The sequence below is a fragment of the Symphodus melops genome, assembly GCF_947650265.1.
Source record: "Symphodus melops genome assembly, chromosome: 14".
Lineage (NCBI taxonomy): Eukaryota > Metazoa > Chordata > Actinopteri > Labriformes > Labridae > Symphodus > Symphodus melops.
This window is the reverse complement of record NC_136704.1, coordinates 25,647,997-25,667,494: the sequence shown is the minus strand read 5'-3', so window position 1 is coordinate 25,667,494 and position 19,498 is coordinate 25,647,997. Positions and strand designations below refer to the sequence as shown.

The 19,498-nt window shown below is 44.5% G+C and overlaps 1 protein-coding gene across 1 annotated transcript in view; it reads left to right on the top strand.

The window, feature by feature from the left end:
* The first annotated feature begins 4,758 nt into the window (after positions 1-4,758).
* lama1 (laminin, alpha 1) overlaps positions 4,759-19,498 on the top strand; it is a 38,289-nt gene continuing 23,549 nt past the window's right edge. The window contains exons 1-23 of the mRNA XM_079361192.1: positions 4,759-4,965; positions 7,819-7,989; positions 8,778-8,890; positions 9,033-9,084; positions 9,173-9,363; positions 9,515-9,694; positions 9,793-9,882; positions 9,982-10,099; positions 10,606-10,784; positions 11,197-11,290; positions 11,463-11,620; positions 12,232-12,372; positions 12,455-12,613; positions 12,782-12,883; positions 12,980-13,194; positions 14,796-14,907; positions 15,013-15,123; positions 15,272-15,393; positions 15,471-15,557; positions 15,635-15,846; positions 16,945-17,051; positions 17,324-17,504; positions 17,590-17,726. Of these exons, the coding sequence (XP_079217318.1) occupies positions 4,908-4,965; positions 7,819-7,989; positions 8,778-8,890; positions 9,033-9,084; positions 9,173-9,363; positions 9,515-9,694; positions 9,793-9,882; positions 9,982-10,099; positions 10,606-10,784; positions 11,197-11,290; positions 11,463-11,620; positions 12,232-12,372; positions 12,455-12,613; positions 12,782-12,883; positions 12,980-13,194; positions 14,796-14,907; positions 15,013-15,123; positions 15,272-15,393; positions 15,471-15,557; positions 15,635-15,846; positions 16,945-17,051; positions 17,324-17,504; positions 17,590-17,726 (3,090 nt within the window). The 5' untranslated portion in view covers positions 4,759-4,907. The remainder of the gene's footprint in view (positions 4,966-7,818; positions 7,990-8,777; positions 8,891-9,032; positions 9,085-9,172; positions 9,364-9,514; positions 9,695-9,792; positions 9,883-9,981; positions 10,100-10,605; positions 10,785-11,196; positions 11,291-11,462; positions 11,621-12,231; positions 12,373-12,454; positions 12,614-12,781; positions 12,884-12,979; positions 13,195-14,795; positions 14,908-15,012; positions 15,124-15,271; positions 15,394-15,470; positions 15,558-15,634; positions 15,847-16,944; positions 17,052-17,323; positions 17,505-17,589; positions 17,727-19,498) is intronic.

Here is a 19,498-nt window from a genome sequence, read left to right as displayed (position 1 = left end):
CTCCTTTTTAAGGAAAAGTCTCAAGACTTTTCTGGAGAAAAGGCCTGAACAGACCTCTCCAATCCTCCCCTTTGTCACTACATTTTCACCATCGACCGTGAAGCTTGTGAGGGTAATTAGGGGTCATTTCACCTCCTTTATGGCAGACACACAGGGGCTGCAGGAGAGGAGGATCATTGCAGCCTACAGAAAGAATAGGAACCTCCAGTCCTATCTAGTGAAGGCAAAACTGCCGTCTCTGTTGACCTCTGCACCCAGAGGTCACGGACAATTTTTTAAGCACCAGACATGGCTGCATAATACACAGACAAACACAATTTTTCGCTGCCAGCTGCGGGGAAGCCCTCTCACCAGGAATTGTGTTTACCTGATTACCTGTGCTACCTGTGGGGCAAAGTATGTTGGGGAGACAGGAAACACAATCCTGGTGAGGTTCACTCAGCATCGGCACAACATTTTGAGGAAGAAGGAGACTCAGAGGCTGGTGGTGGGACACTATGTCCTCCACGGATGGGACGCGGTCCGTGTCTCTGTCCTTGAGGCCGACCCCAGATGGAGCGTGGCTCAGAGGCGGAGGTCCGAACGCCTCTGGATCATGAGGCTGGGCACGCGACATCCCCACGGCCTCAATGAGAGGTAGGGCATGATCTCTCTGGGGAGCTGTGATGGCCAGCGCACTGGATCGGGTCCCCTAACCCTAACCTTAACCTTTCCCCTATCCCTAACCCTAACCCTAACCCTTCCCCTATCCCTAACCCTAACCCTTCCCCTAACCCTAACCCTAACCCTTCCCCTATCCCTAACCCTAACCCTTCCCCTATCCCTAACCCTAACCCTTCCCCTATCCCTAACCCTAACCCTAACCCCTAACCCTAACCCTAACCCCTAACCCTAACCCTAACCCCTAACCCTAACCCTAACCCGATCCCAAACCCCAACCCTAACCCCTAACCCTAACCCTAACCCGATCCCAAACCCCAACCCTAACCCGATCCCAAACCCCAACCCTAACCCTAACCCTCCTTTTTTTTTTTTAAAGACACCTTGCCCTGTTTTATGACATTTTATTGGACCTCTCCTTGTCTTATACTTGTTTACTTTCTTATCCTCTTTTAACTTAATCAACAAAGATCCTATTATTTTATGAACTGCATTAAGATGTTTTAACAAGTGTAAATAAAGATGTATATATGTTTCTACAATTTTACTAACCCATGTATTTTTATGAGTGTGGTTTTAATGTAATTTAAGCACTTATTTTATTTATGCACTTTTTTACATTTATTAACTAACCTTTTATCAATTTTAACACTTATTCTTTTATTTTGTAGATACATTTATACTTAACTTTCGCCAGGCCTTTTAATTCAGTTCAGGGCACTTATAAATAGGATCTTTATTTTATCTGTTTTAAATTATGTATTTTATTTATTTAGCTTTTAATTTTCTCTTTCTTAATTTCTAGTACAATGAAAGTCATTCAGCTCCTTGGTGTTTTTATCAGAGGCCCTGGGACGGGGTAGGTTTTAGCCAGCTACAGAGCTCCGCCGACCTCTCCTGCGCGGTGGTCCGGTTACCCTTTTTAATTAAAACCAAATTTTAGAGTGTCTTAAGAGGGTCTTAATGAAAACCTTTTGGTTTTTAAGGAGGGTTTTAATTGCAAACTTTTAATTACTTATTAAAACCGTTGGTCCCCCCGAGAGCCCGTGCCCCCCGTAGCGTCCCCCAGAGGACGCTGCGCTTTTACCCAGACCTAACCCTAACCCTAACCCTAACCCCTAACCCTAACCCTAACCCGATCCCAAACCCCAACCCTAACCATTTGGGCTCTATTGGATTTAATTAACCACACCAAATTAGACACAAAAAATATGCATATACTTACCTGACAAAATAGACAGGTACAGGTTAAATTAAAAAACACACACATATTTACCGGATAAAAAATACAAATATACTTACCGGACAAAATAGAAGGGTACAGTTTAACCTAAAAAAACAAACACATACTTACCTGACACATATATGCATTTATATCAAATCATAGAGACCACCAAGGGTATGGCACACTCAAAAGTCGTGAAAGCAGGCCTGGGGCCCACACAGAATTCGCCACTTTCGTGACGTGTGCATGGAGCAGAAAAAAGCAGCCTGATTGCTGGGAGCTTTGATCTGGCTCCTCCCCACAGCCGCAGCAGACAGCATAAATACTGCTCACACAAGCCAGTCTTCAGTCACTCTCAACTCAAACCAGGGACAACAATCTTCGCGGGGGTGGCACAAGAGGGCGCTGGTAGCCCTTTGAAAGTGAAAGTGGGGGAATTTATCGAGTCTAAGCCTGAAGAAGGTACAAAATTAGTACCGAAACGTTGCAATGAGACTCAATAAGAAGACTACAAGACTTTTTTTGCTTCACACAAGACCTCAAATAGAGGCTTTTCTACCCCACACAAGACCTCAAAATAGAGGCTTCGCCACTTTATACAAGACCTCAAAATAGAGGCTTTTTTATTTTTTATTATTTTTTTATTTTACACTGCGTGGCACTCCCTCCTGGTCCCTCTTCTACCCCTAACCCGATCCCAAACCCCAACCCTAACCCTAACCCGATCCCAAACCCCAACCCTAATCCCAAACCCCAACCCTAACCCTAACCCCTAACCCCTAACCCTAACCCTTCCCCTAACCCTGACCCTTAACCCCTAACCCCAACCCTAACCCGATCCCAAACCCCAACCCTAACCCGATCCCAAACCCCAACCCTAACCCTAAACCTAACCCAAGATTCACTCAGTACAGGTATAATATCACAAGGATGGATATTCACCACCCTTAGTGAAACCTTTTCTTCAGCATGGATGGCAAGCCTTACAAGCCACGCTACTGAAAGCTAATTCCAAGTGAACTGCAGCACAGAGACAGAGAGCTGACAAAATGTGTATCGCCACACGATGCACCCCAGGGGCTTAAATGAAAGGTAGACCTGCTTCAGGGGGAAATCATTTGAATCCTGACACTGGCTCACGCTGACAGGATTTACAGTGGTTTGACTTTTTTTTTCCTCAAGAATATTTTTATTGAGTTTTTTTACACATTTCCAGAAAGGGAGTACAGGTATTCAGAGGTAGACATCGGGTGTGTGCAAACTGTAAATCAGCGGAAATATACAGGTACACTTTATCATTTGTACTGTACATATAGGTACCAACGTACAGATAGGATCCACATAGTTCGCATCACACATCAACAGTTACTGGTCACTTTCTGTACCCACACACATCCTCAATCAGTAGAAACAAGGCGTAAACAATTTTGAAAAACAGCAATGAAAGACAAAACAAGACAACCTCAGAGGGCACCCTTGACGTCTGCCCCGTTCAAGAATGAAAGGTTCTGATAGTTGAGAGTTGGTGCGGATCGAAGCCGAAGAGCAGCGGTATAACAGCTTTATCCACGTAATAAAGGTTGGGCCAAAACCAAATTTCTCTAAGGCTTTAAACAGGTACCTCCATTCGACCCGGTCGAAAGCCTTCTCTGCGTCTAGAGAAAGAACACACTCGGAGAGTGAGCCTGAAGGCGAGTACAGGATATTGAATAGACGACGCGTGTTGAAGAAGGAGTGAAGGTGCCGAACAAAGCCAGTTTGATCATCTGATACAATTAATGGGAGAGTGGACTCCAATCTGCGTGCCAGAACTTTGGCCAAAATTTTGACATCCACATTCAACAGGGAAATTGGTCTGTAGGAGGAACACTCATCAGGATCTTTACCTTTCTTTAAGATAACAGTGATACAGGCTTCGTTGAATGATGCTGGAAGGTTGTGGTTTGACTTTTTGAAAGTAAGTTTTGTTTTGCCTGTTTGCCTTTTTGTTAAAATAAATCATGTTTTTCTTTTTGCAGCTGGGTCCTCCGTTGGTCCATGACACTCTTCAATTATTTACATACCAAAACAGAATGGTATTGATTAAATCAAATTGGGACAATACTTGCCTTACACTTGATTCCAAAGCTATAGGTCGATGTCTTAATGAATACAAACACAATGAGAGAAGAATAGAATGTGACAAAGACAGAGAGGAGAAAAAAAGAAGTTAAAATCAGACAGAGAGAGAAAGAAAGGCCCCCCTGTCACAGATGGTTCGGCCCGTCCCCTGGCTGAGACAATACTTTGAGCTGAATGAGCCGACGCAGTTAAAAGAGTAGTCTGCTGTTTTAACATGATTTAACCCTTTCCTCAGACAACACCTCACTCTGACAATAGGAATCTTTGAACAACTTCAGGCTGAAGAAACATAAATACAAGAGTCAGGTGATCAAGCAACTCTGAATTATTTTCTGTTTTTTTATCCTGAAAACTTTATTTTCAAGATTTCACTGCTGAAACAGAATTTCTCAACAACTAAGGCTGATTAATGAATCTATAAATAATCTAAAGTGTCTCTTTTCTTACAGTCTGTGTGATGTCATCACATTACACATATCTTATTTAATCTTGTACATATTAGTCTTTAATTACTTCCACATTTTGTAGTTTATTATTTGTATTTAATTCATGTTTACATTTGTACAAAGACAGCACAGTCTACACACACACATACCTGGCCAATAAAATAGATTGTGATGAAACTGTAATTTAATTGTATAACCGTATTGTCAAATTAGAAATAAACATTAAATGCACACAGACCCCCCCCATCTGCCAACAGAGTAATGGTACAGTCCCCCTCCCCCCTCCCTTCCCCTCCCCCTCTTATTGAACTGAATGAATGAGAAAGAATCACTGTGGCATTCACATTCCTCTGCACCCGTTTATACTGCCACGACTTCCAGTCTGAGTCCAGTAAGTCCCAGTCTGAGTCCAGTAAGTCCCAGTCTGAGTCCAGTTGGTTGTGATAATTACAGAGATGAAATTGCTGCTACTGTTGCTGTTGCTGATGGAGCGAGCTACAGCTCAGCAAAGAGGTGAGAAAATCCTTGTTTCCTCCATTAATTTCATTTAGGTTAATCAAGATGAATGTATTATTTTGGGTTGGGGGGTTAGCTTTATTCTGTCTCTGTGAGTGCCAGTTGTCAGGTCATGTTTGAAATAATAACATTTTAAATTCTTCTGTTTTAATTTGTTTCCTCAGATTTCTGAAATTTGTTTCTTAAACTTCTCAAAATCAAAGAAAGTATTTCTTTAATCAATTTAGATCAGTGTTATTGTTAATGAGTCAATCAGCTGGCATCACTGATCAAAGGTTTGAATATTTCATGAACCAATCAGCTTTTTGTTTGTTCTATTGATCTGTACTGTTAAAGAGTATTTTGTCTTTGATCCGTTCTGGGAGTCTCTGAGAGGTCGAATCCTAGAACGCCTTTTGTCTGTTTAGTCTGTTTTTTACTCTTTTTATCAGTGACCTTCACATCTGTTCTGATTTCATTAACAGAAAAAAGTTTCATCTTTTTTCCATTGTTTTTAGAATGAAGTCAAGACAAAAACTTAGAATAAAACATTATTATGTACCTGTTTTGAACCTGTATATTATAACACTATGTGTGTGTCTGTGTGTGTGTGTGTGTGTGTGTGTGTGTGTGTGTTTGTATCTTGGTGTGTTTGTCCTGCTAAGAAGCAGACACTAGTGTTTACAACCCAGCTCTACCCACTTCCTCTATGCACACTACCCCCACCCCCACACACACACACACTCACTTACATTACAATAACAGTGTGTGTCTTTACACATTTATAGAGACCCAAACAGCTCACACACACACACACGCACACACACACACACACACACACACACACACACACTGACGTTTGATGTTTTCCTCTTGTCCCTCCTGAAGTGTTGGTGCTGAGCGTCATGAACTCAACCCACTGAATGTTTGTCCTCCAGCCTCCTGCTGTTTCTCCTGCAGAAAGTCAGAGTGAGCTGACTTAGAGAAGGCAGCAGGATATAATCAGGAGAATTCACCTGGAGCCAGTGGGAGGGGCTTAAACTGTCTGCACGCCACCTCTACCATCTCTATAGACTGTCTCTGCACGCCACCTCTACCGTCTCTACAGACTGTCTGCACGCCACCTCTACAGACTGTCTGCACGCCACCTCTACAGACTGTCTGCACGCCACCTCTACAGACTGTCTGCACGCCACCTCTACAGACTGTCTGCACGCCACCTCTACCGTCTCTACAGACTGTCTGCACGCCATCTCTACAGACTGTCTGCACGCCACCTCTACAGACTGTCTGCACGCCACCTCGACAGACTGTCTGCACGCCACCTCTACCGTCTCTACAGACTGTCTGCACGCCACCTCTACCGTCTCTACAGACTGTCTGCACACCACCTCTACCGTCTCTACAGACTGTCTGCACGCCACCTCTACAGACTGTCTGCACGCCACTGTCTGCACGCCACCTCTACAGACTGTCTGCACGCCACCTCTACAGACTGTCTGCACGCCACCTCTACCGTCTCTCCAGACTGTCTGCACGCCACCTCTACCGTCTCTACAGACTGTCTGCACACCACCTCTACCGTCTCTCCAGACTGTCTGCACGCCACCTCTACCGTCTCTACAGACTGTCTGCACGCCACCTCTACCGTCTCTACAGACTGTCTGCACGCCACCTCTACAGACTGTCTGCACGCCACCTCTACAGACTGTCTGCACGCCACCTCTCCAGACTGTCTGCACGCCACCTCTACCGTCTCTACAGACTGTCTGCACGCCACCTCTACAGACTGTCTGCACGCCACCTCTCCAGACTGTCTGCACGCCACCTCTACCGTCTCTACAGACTGTCTGCACGCCACCTCTACAGACTGTCTGCACGCCACCTCTACCGTCTCTCCAGACTGTCTGCACGCCACCTCTATCGTCTCTACAGACTGTCTGCACGCCACCTCTACCGTCTCTACAGACTGTCTGCACGCCACCTCTACGTCTCTACAGACTGTCTGCACGCCACCTCTACCGTCTCTACAGACTGTCTGCACGCCACCTCTACGTCTCTACAGACTGTCTGCACGCCACCTCTACCGTCTCTACAGATTGTCTGCACGCCACCTCTACCGTCTCTACAGACTGTCTGCACGCCACCTCTACCGTCTCTACAGACTGTCTGCACGCCACCTCTACGTCTCTACAGACTGTCTGCACGCCACCTCTACCGTCTCTACAGACTGTCTGCACGCCACCTCTACGTCTCTACAGACTGTCTGCACGCCACCTCTACCGTCTCTACAGATTGTCTGCACGCCACCTCTACCGTCTCTACAGACTGTCTGCACGCCACCTCTACCGTCTCTACAGACTGTCTGCACGCCACCTCTACGTCTCTACAGACTGTCTGCACGCCACCTCTACCGTCTCTACAGACTGTCTGCACGCCACCTCTACGTCTCTACAGACTGTCTGCACGCCACCTCTACCATTCCCCTGCTCTAATCAACCTGCTGCATTCTGTTTCCTGTTCTTCTCCACTCTGCACTTCACATTCTGTTCATCTACACGCAGCTCTGATACAAACACACTGATTCTCGTTATAGAGACTAACAAAGGACTCTGCTGCTTCGCAAGCCACTTCCACATTGTTATTTTACGTCTCTACTTACCTCAGGACACCCTCCCCTCCCCCCAATATGATAGGCTCCAGCTGTGAGGTGAACAACAAGATTGGGGGGGAGGGGGTTAAGACCACCCAGTTCAATTATCACACCTTCACAGCTGATCACACGGAACCATCATTAACATGTGCATATGTCTCTTTGTGTGTAACACTGTAAAATCCCACAGAATGAGAACAGTTTGCCATGTGTTTCAGGTCTCTTTCCCGCCATCTTAAACTTGGCGAGTCATGCAGTGATCAGCAGTAATGCCACATGTGGAGATTCAGAACCAGAGGTTTACTGTAAACTGGTTGAACATGTTCCAGGCCGACGGATCAAGAACCCACACTGTCCCAAGTGTGATGCCAACTCAGTCTTGAGCAAAGGTACCAAATCATACAAACAACATAACGTCCCTGAGGGCTTGAGACATTGATAAGGAAATCAATGTGTGTGTAGGGTACATCAGAATCTATGTGGAAGAAGAAGATATGTTTTATTGCTCTTAACTTTGTGAAGGGCAATTATTTTACACTCTATTGCTCAACATGCTTCACACATAGGTTGAAACACAAATAGACTTCTATAGAAATGCCTTCAAAGAGAGGTAAGGTTAGGGTAAGAGCAATGTCAGAGTGAGGAGACTGCCATCAGCCAGAGCTCCTGACCTGGTGGTTAGGGTTAGGTGCTTTACTCAATGGCACCTTGAACCCTTGAATTTCCCTCGGGATCAATAAGGTACCTACCTACCTACCTACCTACCTACCTACCTACCTACCTACCTACCTACCTACCTACCTATCTATCTATCTATCTATCTATCTATCTATCTATCTATCTATCTCTGTGGTGCTCAGTAAGTTAACTGTTACCTCTCCAGTTACCAGACAAATTTCCAGACTTGATCCCACTGGAACTTAAACCAGCGACCCTGCCGTCCAAGTCCCTCCAGACTGAGCTACTGCCACCCCGATAGAGCAGATAGTATCAGCGCTGTTACTACCAGGAGCTTACATGTCTAGCAGCTGCTTCTGTTTAAGGTGGTATGCTGTTTGGTTAATAGAACCACTAAGGGCCATGTGCCGGTGTATATACCTTTAGTTTAGATCAGTTTTCACAGTACTTTAGATTATCTAGGCTATTTTCAATACAAGTACTTTTTTGTGTTGTTCAGAGCGTCATCCAATCACAAATGCCATTGATGGAACCAATCAGTGGTGGCAGAGTCCGAGTATCAAAAATGGACAGCAGTTTCACTGGGTCACCATCACACTGGATCTGAAACAGGTAATACACCTGTGCACCACTTAATGCACACACTGGACCTGAAAGTAAAATAATAAATATGTTAGTTATGTTACTTGAGCTCTCCAAGTTACCAAGTGAAAAAGGAACAGGTGAAGGTGATGACTGTTTCATGTCTGTTCAGATCTTTCAGGTTGCTTACATTATCATCAAGGCTGCCAACTCTCCCCGGCCAGGTAAGACCTTTCTGTCTATCAGAAGCATTTGATTGATCTGTCTCTCTCTCGCTTACCTATCTGACTCTCTGACCTGTCTCTTGGTCAGGTAATTGGATCCTGGAGCGCTCAATGGATGGCTTAACCTTTGAACCTTGGCAGTTTTATGCTGTCAGTGACACTGAGTGTTTGACTCGTTACAATGTGACGCCTCGACTTGGACCGCCAACCTACAAGGGTGACACGGAGGTCATCTGTACATCTTACTACTCCAAACTGAATCCTCTGGAACATGGAGAGGTAAGACAGAATACGTGTTTCGTTATTTTTCTCTCTGTCTCCTGTTTCTGTCTCTTTCAATTCAAAAGAGATTTATTCGTATGATAAGTCTTCTACCTGTCTCTGAACCGTTTCACTTGTCCCTGAATCATATCACCTGTCTTTCACTCAGATCCACACCTCCCTGATTAACGGGCGACCTGGAGCTGATGATTCGACCCCTGACCTCTTGAACTTCACTTCAGCTCGGTACATCAGACTGAGGCTTCAGCGAATCAGAACGCTTAATGCCGACCTAATGACACTGAGCAGCAGGGACCCCAGAGACATCGACCCCATTGTTACCCGGAGGGTGAGACAGGCTTTCAGAGAGACAGAGAGCTCTCAATATCGGGCTTATGAGGTGTTTGTGTAATCAACATGATGCATAATTCAGCGTTTGTCTCTCAGTATTATTACTCAATCAAGGACATCTCGGTCGGTGGGATGTGTATCTGCTATGGCCATGCCCAGAGCTGCCCGTTGGACCCTATTAGCAAGGTAACCACAGCCTGTCTTACCTGTACTCTTCTTTACCTCAGAAGAGGATTGAAACATCTTGGTTTACTTTAACCTGAGTTTCTGTGTGTTCCTTTCCAGAAGCTGCAGTGTGTGTGTGAGCACAACACCTGTGGAGAGAGCTGTAATGAGTGTTGCCCTGGTTACCACCAGCAGCCATGGCAACCAGGAACTATCTCTAAGGGGAATACATGTGAACGTAAGAAACACCTGTCTGTGTCCCACCTGTCTGTCTCTCACCTGTCTGTCTCCCACCTGTCTGTCTCTCACCTGTCTGTCTCCCACCTGTCTGTCTCTCACCTGTCTGTCTCTCACCTGTCTGTCTCTCACCTGTCTGTCTCTCACCCGTCTGTCTCTCACCTGTCTATCTCTAACCTGTCTGTCTCTCACCCGTCTGTCTCTCACCTGTCTGTCTCTTACCTGTCTGTCTCTCACCTGTCTGTCTCTTACCCGTCTGTCTCTCACCTGTCTGTCTCTCACCTGTCTGTCTCTCACCTGTCTGTCTCTCACCCGTCTGTCTCTCACCTGTCTATCTCTAACCTGTCTGTCTCTCACCCGTCTGTCTCTCACCTGTCTGTCTCTTACCTGTCTGTCTCTCACCTGTCTGTCTCTTACCCGTCTGTCTCTAACCTGTCTGTCTCTCACCCGTCTGTCTCTCACCTGTCTGTCTCTTACCCGCTTGTCTCTCACCTCTTTGTCTTTCAGAATGTAATTGTCACAACAAAGCCATCGACTGTTTCTACAATCAGACAGTCTCCGAACTCTCATTGAGTTTAAACTCTCATGGTGTTCGGCGAGGAGGCGGAGTCTGTATCAACTGTCAGCAGAACACTGCTGGAATCAATTGTGAGAGCTGTGCCAATGGATTCTACAGACCAACTGAGGTAGTAAGAACCACTACCTGTAATACTACTCAATATTAAAGTACTCAGAACTACTACCTGTGATACTACTCACCTGTAAAGTAGAAAATCTGAAGAGCGATTAAAAAGTAACGTCCAGGTTGGGGCACTGGTGGCGCACAACACAGGCGTTCTACTCCAGCCTGTGGCCTCTCTCCCGCATGTCAGTCCCCTCTCGCTTCCTGATTTCTGACTCTGTTCCCTGTCCTGTCATTATCTAAGAAAAAATAAATCTTAAAAAAAATTAATAAATAAAAATAACGTCCAGGTGTGAATCCAGGGATTTACACCCCATGGTCTTTCATTTCAGTTGGAATGGTTTTGGAAACTTGAAGTGATAGCGGTATATTTCTTTACGATCATGTATTGTTGTTGTGTGTGTATGTGTTTGTAGGTCTCTCCATATTCAGACTCTCCATGTGTGGAGTGTAATTGTGATCTAAAAGGATCAGAGTCTTCAGTCTGCACCAGAGACAACACACAACCAGGTTTCTATAATGCATCAATTGAACATTTATCATTACAACAGCTTGAACATATCTCTGACTTTGTCTACTTGTGTGCATGCTTTTGTGTGTGTGTGTGTGTGTGTGTGTGTGTGTGTGTGTGTGTGTGTGTGTGCATGTGTGTGTGTGTGTGTTATCATTTATGCATGAGCAGGTGTCTCAGCAGGTCAGTGTGTGTGTAAGGAGGGTTTTACAGGTCAACAGTGTGATCGCTGTGCGTTTGGATACAGAGATTTTCCGCACTGTGTTCGTTGTGAGTGCAATCTCTCTGGTAGCATGAACTCAGACCCCTGCAGCCCCTGCATCTGCAAGGTAAAAACACTGACTTTTCTAATGATATAATGTGTCCATGATGGTACAACTGCTAGGCATCTAATAGTTCTATTTGGTCAAGATATGTCCTTTAACTCTCACATTAAATACATTTCAAGGACAGCTTATTTTCACCTTCCTAATATCTCTTAGATCAGTCAGATCCTGTCAAAATAACATGCAGAAAAGTCGAGCCTTCAGTTATCAGAACTGTTTGTGGTACCTGCGGTCTCTAAATGTTCTATGGGGGGTAGAGCCTTCAGTTATCAGAACTGTTTGTGGTACCTGCGGTCTCTAAATGTTCTATGGGGGGTAGAGCCTTCAGTTATCGGGTGCCACTCCTCTCGAATCATCTACCAGTCGGGGTCCGGGAGGCAGACACACTTTGCACTTTCAAGAATAGACTTTTGATAAATCTTAGGGCTGAATCAGGTATAGACCAGCTCATACATATGCTGCTACAGGATTATACTAACTGGGGACCTGGCCCCTTAAGCTTCTCTCTTTCTGTACCTCTTTCTCTTGACACTTTGCTTGCTAATGTTTAGTTTAATTTGGTCTCTATAATAGTGTTACAAAGAGTTTGAACTCACCTATCCTCTCCTCCTCAGGTAAATGTAATGGGAGCTCACTGTGATCTGTGTAAACCGGGTTACTATAACCTGCATGGGAGTAATGTGCTCGGCTGCACCGACTGTTTCTGTTTTGGTGTGTCGGACGTCTGTGAAAGCTCTCCATGGTTGACAGCTCAGGTAAACCATAGACACACATTCAAACAGGCAACACACCTGTATTCAAAAAATTTGAATAATTTCTTCTTCTCATTAATTTTAGGTTCATCATACAGATGCTTTGCTTCGCCCCTCTCAGTCCCTTTACATCTCCCCTACCATCTATGGCAATGACCTCCCCATCCCTGTCAACATCTCCTCAGGCCACACCCACCAACAAACGCTGTCTTGGACAGCACCTAAACATTTCCTTGGCAACAAGGTTTGCATCTATTCCTATTTGGTCACTATCAATTGTTGGTAAACAGAAATCTTACTGTCTGTGTTCATGTGTGTACCATCCTCTGTCTGTCTGTCTGTCTGTCTGTCTGTCTGTCTGTCTGTCTGTCTGTCTGTCTGTCTGTCTGTCTGTCTGTCTGTCTGTCTCTAGATCGTATCTTATGGAGGTTTCTTGAACTTCTCTGTGGTTTATGACGTCCCATTGGACAACGAAGACCATTCTCTTCCTTCTCACTGTGACATCATCATTGAGGTGAGAGAAAATAATCTGGTAAATCAAGAGGCAATATCAAAGACTTCAAAGTGTCTTTAAGGACTATAACACTCTGTTTTTCTCTTTTGTTTCCAGGGAAATAGTCAGGCTGTTCATCTCTCACTTCCTGTTGTCCTAGTACTCTCTCCTCTGGCTGAGAGATCAGTTGCTATAGCGATGGCTCCATGGCAGTTTGTGAAAGTTGAGACAGGCCATCGCATTACTCGTGATGACCTGCTGTCAGTACTCGCAGAATTGACCACACTCAAGGTCCAAATTCATGTGAATTCCTCCACTGATGGGCCGATAAAGTAAGAATAAAATCTTCAGATTATATCCAGAAAACTGAAATATCTGTTCTCTGACCCCCTTCATGAGAAGGACTGATGCAGTCTCCATCTTTTAAGGGGGTTATAGGCTACAGTGAGGTTATAGGGTGCAGTAAGGTTATGTTATAGGGGACAGTAAGGTTATAGGGTACGGTCATGTTGTAGGGTACAGTCATGTTATAGGGTACAGTCATGTTATAGGGCACAGTAAGGTTATAGGGTACAGTCATGTTGTAGGGTACAGTAAGGTTATAGGGTACAGTCATGTTGTAGGGTACAGTAAGGTTATAGGGTACAGTAAGGTTATAGGGTACAGTCATGTTGTAGGGTACAGTAAGGTTATAGGGTACAGTCATGTTGTAGGGTACAGTAAGGTTATAGGGTACAGTCATGTTGTAGGGTACAGTAAGGTTATAGGGTACAGTAAGGTTATAGGGTACAGTCATGTTGTAGGGTACAGTAAGGTTATAGGGTACAGTCATGTTGTAGGGTACAGTAAGGTTATAGGGTACAGTCATGTTATAGGGTACAGTCATGTTATAGGGTACAGTCATGTTGTAGGGCACAGTAAGGTTATAGGGTACAGTCATGTTGTAGGGTACAGTCATGTTATAGGGTACAGTCATGTTGTAGGGTACAGTCATGTTATAGGGTACAGTCATGTTATAGGGTACAGTCATGTTATAGAGTACAGTCATGTTGTAGGGCACAGTAAGGTTATAGGGTACAGTCATGTTGTAGGGTACAGTAAGGTTATAGGGTACAGTCATGTTGTAGGGCACAGTAAGGCCAGTAGGGCCATCCTCAGGGGGAGGGGGGGGGGGGTTGTTTGGGCAGGCCATCCTCACCAACAGTCCCAAGGAACCTAAGAGAGCTCAAGGAACCTAAGAGAGCTCAAAAGGAGAGGTTAGAATACAAAGATAGTGACAAGCTACTGCTTGTCACTATAGACATATCTTATTACTGTAAGGTGAGAAAGTTGGGAGAGAAAGAGGGAGAGAGAGATCAGAGATCCTGGTGCCAGTTCCCCCGGTAGTCTAAGCCTATAGCAGCATAACTATGAGCTGGTCCTAAGCCAGCCCTAACTATAAGATTTATCAAAAAGAAAAGTTTGAAGTCTATTCTTAAAAGTACCTAGTGTGTCTGCCTCCCGGACCCCGACTGGTAGACGATTCCAAAGGAGCCTGATAACTAAAGGCTCTACCTCCCATAGTACTTTTAGAGACTATAGGCACCACGAGCAGGCCTGCATTCTGGGAACGTCATGTTCTTGATGGATAGTACGGTACAATTAACTCTTTAAGATACGATGGTGCCTGACCGTTTAGAGCTTTGTAGGTGAGCAGAAGGATTTTAAATTCTATTCTAGATTTTATAGGGAGCCAATGGAGAGAAGCCAATACAGGAGTCATGTGGTCCCTTTTCCTCGTTCTAGTAAGAACACGAGCTGCAGCGTTTTGGACGAGTTGGAGGGTCTTTAGAGATTTACCATAGCACCCTGCTAAAATAGGTTAATATTCCCTCTGATTAGTCTCACTTGTCCCTAACAGTCACATGTTTCCCATCTCTTACTTATCTTTCAGTCTCAGTTACCTGTCTCTCGATGTCGCTGACAAGGTCTCCATTTTTGGTGATCAGGCAGTTGCCGTGGAGATGTGTGAGTGTCCATGGGGATACAGTGGCACCTCCTGTGAGGTCAGAGGATAACTTCATCCAGCTTACTCTTTGGACACATCCCTGTTTACTACATACTGTTATTACTTTTAAATGCATTTCTGATTGAGTATTTTTGTGTTGTAGGCATGTCTACCTGGTTTTTATAGAGTGGGAGGAGTTTTGTTTGGAGGTAATTGTCTGCAGTGCGAGTGTAACGACCACGCCATCGAGTGTGATAGCAACGGAGTCTGTTTGGTCAGTCTGTATTTTATATTCATATTTTTGGGTGATGAAGTCATTTAGACTACATTTAATGAATTTTGTTTGTTAATGACATTTAAATACACATACATACTGAACACAAAGAGTTTCTTACACTGTTACCATGGAAACTGTCCCTCAGGCTTGTACCCATAATACCACCGGTCCTCACTGTGATCAGTGTCTTCCTGGTTTCTACGGTGACCCCTCAGAGGGAACACCTGGTGACTGTCTGGTGTGTGCCTGTCCTCAAACATCCAACAGGTTTGTCTTTAGATCCACATTTAACAACTCATTTTTTAAACTTACAGACAGACTGTAAATATGGCTGTGTGTTTCAGCTTCAGTCCCACCTGTGTGATGGAGCAGTCTGGACAGATGTTTTGTGACCAGTGTCAAGTGGGATACACAGGAAGCTCCTGTGAGAGGTAAGGATGATTAATAGACTCATCATCCAAACAGACAAAGCCATCCTTCTCTAACACCTGTCTGATTGTGTCATTAGGTGTGCCAGTGGTTTCTATGGAAACCCACAGGCAGTGGGTGGGGCCTGTATCCGCTGTGAGTGTAATGGTAATGTAGACATCAGGGAGGCGGGCCACTGTGACACTCTCACCGGGGAATGCTTGCGTTGCCGAGGCAACACTGGCGGAAGACACTGTGAGGTCTGTCATCCTGGTTACTTTGGAGACGCTGTGTACGCGAAGGACTGTCAAGGTGATGCACCCAGACACACACAAACACACATTTCCAACCCTTCTGTGACATCAATGATGGTTTAATAAACACCTAACTTGGTGCAGTTCCTTGAGTATTCATTGGTGGTACTGCAGCTAATGAGGACAGAGGGCACTGCTCAAGCCCGATTGGCCCCCTCACTGCATCATTCAATGGCTGGCAGGTACAGCCTGCAGTCACACTGCATCACGACTAACCATGTTTGAGCATGATTATCTCTTGGACATAATGTCGTCATACAGAAAATGTATGCTTTATGTTAATATAAAGCATGATCAGTTTACAAACATGCAGACTCAAGAGGAAAAATAATTTTAAAAAAGTACGCACAGTTGAGTCTGTATCTGCACATCAGAGAAAAAAGAACATGACAGCTACTTTACTGACTTATTCTGAGTCATGTTAGTCAGATACCTCAAACTCTGGATATCTCCCTTATGAAGGCTGTCAGCGTTGTGTACCTGCATGCTCGTGCATGAAACTACTCTGAAGTGTGCCAAAGTCAAGGAAATGTACCGAACCTGAGCGTCACACGGAGCGGTCACACTTGCTAAAGAACTGGACTTTAGGGTTGAAGTGTGCTTGGGCACGGGATGGATGGCCAATGTGACCACGCTCTGAGTCTGTGATGTGATTCTTGGAGCAGGGCAGCCTGCTGACTGTAGATTTTAATGCTACCAGCCGATTGGTCGGTTCAGTTGTTTAAGTTTCCTCTTTAAAGCAGTCGGAATGTTGATCCGGATTAGACCTGAATTCTTACCTCTGTTCCTCTATGTTCTGCAGACACATGACTCTGTGTGTGTGTGTGTGTGTGTGTGTGTGTGTGTGTGTGTGTGTGTGCTGCCACATAATGGCACATCTTCAAACTGCTGTAACTTTTATCAATGAAATTATGTAATCAGACAAATGAAAAACATCAGGTTCTTTTTCAGATAACTTCCAAACATTCACATTAATTTTTCGATTTTATCATTTTAAATGCACTGAATTTTAAAATCTCCAAGGGGCGGGCCTGTTTGTGGGGTGGGCGTTGCTTTCTGTCTGACTGACAATGGGTTGGACTTAATTGTTTCTTAGACTGTAGCTGTGATGTAAACGGCGCCCTCTCCAGTGTGTGTGATGCCACAACAGGTCAGTGTTTGTGTCGAGAGAACGTGAAAGGACGCACCTGTGATCATTGCCAGGTGAGACACACACACACTCACTCACTCATTCACTCTCACATGCAGGCTCATGTTATTAGAGTCCAGCTGTTTATGGGTTTTTTTTCCTGATTTATTTAAGTTTTTAGCAGGGTTAGTTCTTGTATTGTTCGGGTTTAGGGTTTAGGGTTTTTATCTGTCTCCTTCAGTTCGTATTGGTATTGTTGGTATTTAGATTTATTTATTACTTATTTTACAAATACCTTTCATGTTGTGCATTCGTTAATTTATTTCTCTTTATTCCTTTTTTTCAGTCAGGGTTCTTCGGCCTGGAGAGTGGGCGGGGCTGTCAGGAATGTGGCTGTAGCCAATCAGGATCTCTGTCTGAGTCATGTGATTCAGAAGGGCGATGCCAGTGTGTGACAAGTGTAGCAGGAGAGAAGTGTGATCACTGTAACCATGGTTACTTTGGTTTTGATATCAACGGCTGTACAGGTAGTAACACAGAAAACATAAGACCCATACCTGGCTGCTGATTGGTTGAATATGATGTGATTAGATGTGTTGTTTCTTCTCCCAGCATGCACCTGTAATCACACTGGAGGAAACTGTCAACCTGACAGTGGCAAGTGCATCTGCCCTGCCCACACACAAGGAGACACCTGCAACAGGTGTGAGACCGGATACTGGGGTCACGACCCCATCACTGGCTGCAAGGTACACAAAAGTACATACAATTTCACATTTACACAGACACAGGTACATACACACAGGTACACTCTAACACAAACACACACATACACACAGGTACACTCTAACACAAACACACACATACACACAGGTACACTCTAACACAAACACACACATACACACAGGTACACTCTAACACAAACACACACACAGGTACACTCTAACACAAACACAAACACACACACAGGCACACTAACACACACACAGGTACACACACAGGTACACTCTAACACAAACACACACAAACACACACATACACGCAGGTACACTCTAACACAAACACATACACAGGTACACTCTAACACAAACACACACATACACACAGGTACACACTAACACAAACACATACACAGGTACACTCTAACACAAACACACACATACACACAGGTACACTCTAACACAAACACACACATACACGCAGGTACACTCTAACACAAACACATACACAGGTACACTCTAACACAAACACACACATACACACAGGTACACACTAACACAAACACATACACAGGTACACTCTAACACAAACACACACATACACACAGGTACACTCTAACACAAACACATACACAGGTACACTCTAACACAAACACAAACACACACACAGGCACACTCTAACACACACACACACACAGGCACACTCTAACACACACACAGGTACATACACACAGGTACACTCTAACACAAACACACACATACACACAGGTACACTCTAACACAAACACACACAAACACACACATACACGCAGGTACACTCTAACACAAACACATACACAGGTACACTCTAACACAAACACACACATACACACAGGTACACACTAACACAAACACATACACAGGTACACTCTAACACAAACACACACATACACACAGGTACACTCTAACACAAACACACACATACACACAGGTACACTCTAACACAAACACACACATACACACAGGTACACTCTAACACAAACACATACACAGGTACACTCTAACACAAACACACACATACACACAGGTACACACTAACACAAACACATACACAGGTACACTCTAACACAAACACACACATACACACAGGTACACTCTAACACAAACACATACACAGGTACACTCTAACACAAACACAAACACACACACAGGCACACTCTAACACACACACACACACAGGCACACTCTAACACACACACAGGTACATACACACAGGTACACTCTAACACAAACACACACATACACACAGGTACACTCTAACACAAACACACACAAACACACACATACACGCAGGTACACTCTAACACAAACACATACACAGGTACACTCTAACACAAACACACACATACACACAGGTACACACTAACACAAACACATACACAGGTACACTCTAACACAAACACACACATACACACAGGTACACTCTAACACAAACACACACATACACACAGGTACACTCTAACACAAACACACACATACACACAGGTACACTCTAACACAAACACATACACAGGTACACTCTAACACAAACACATACACAGGTACACTCTAACACAAACACACACACAGGCACACTCTAACACAAACACACACATACACACAGGTACACACTAACACAAACACACACACAGGCACACTCTAACACACACACAGGTACATACACACAGGTACACTCTAACACAAACACACACATACACACAGGTACACTCTAACACAAACACACACATACACACAGGTACACTAACACAAACACGTACACTCTA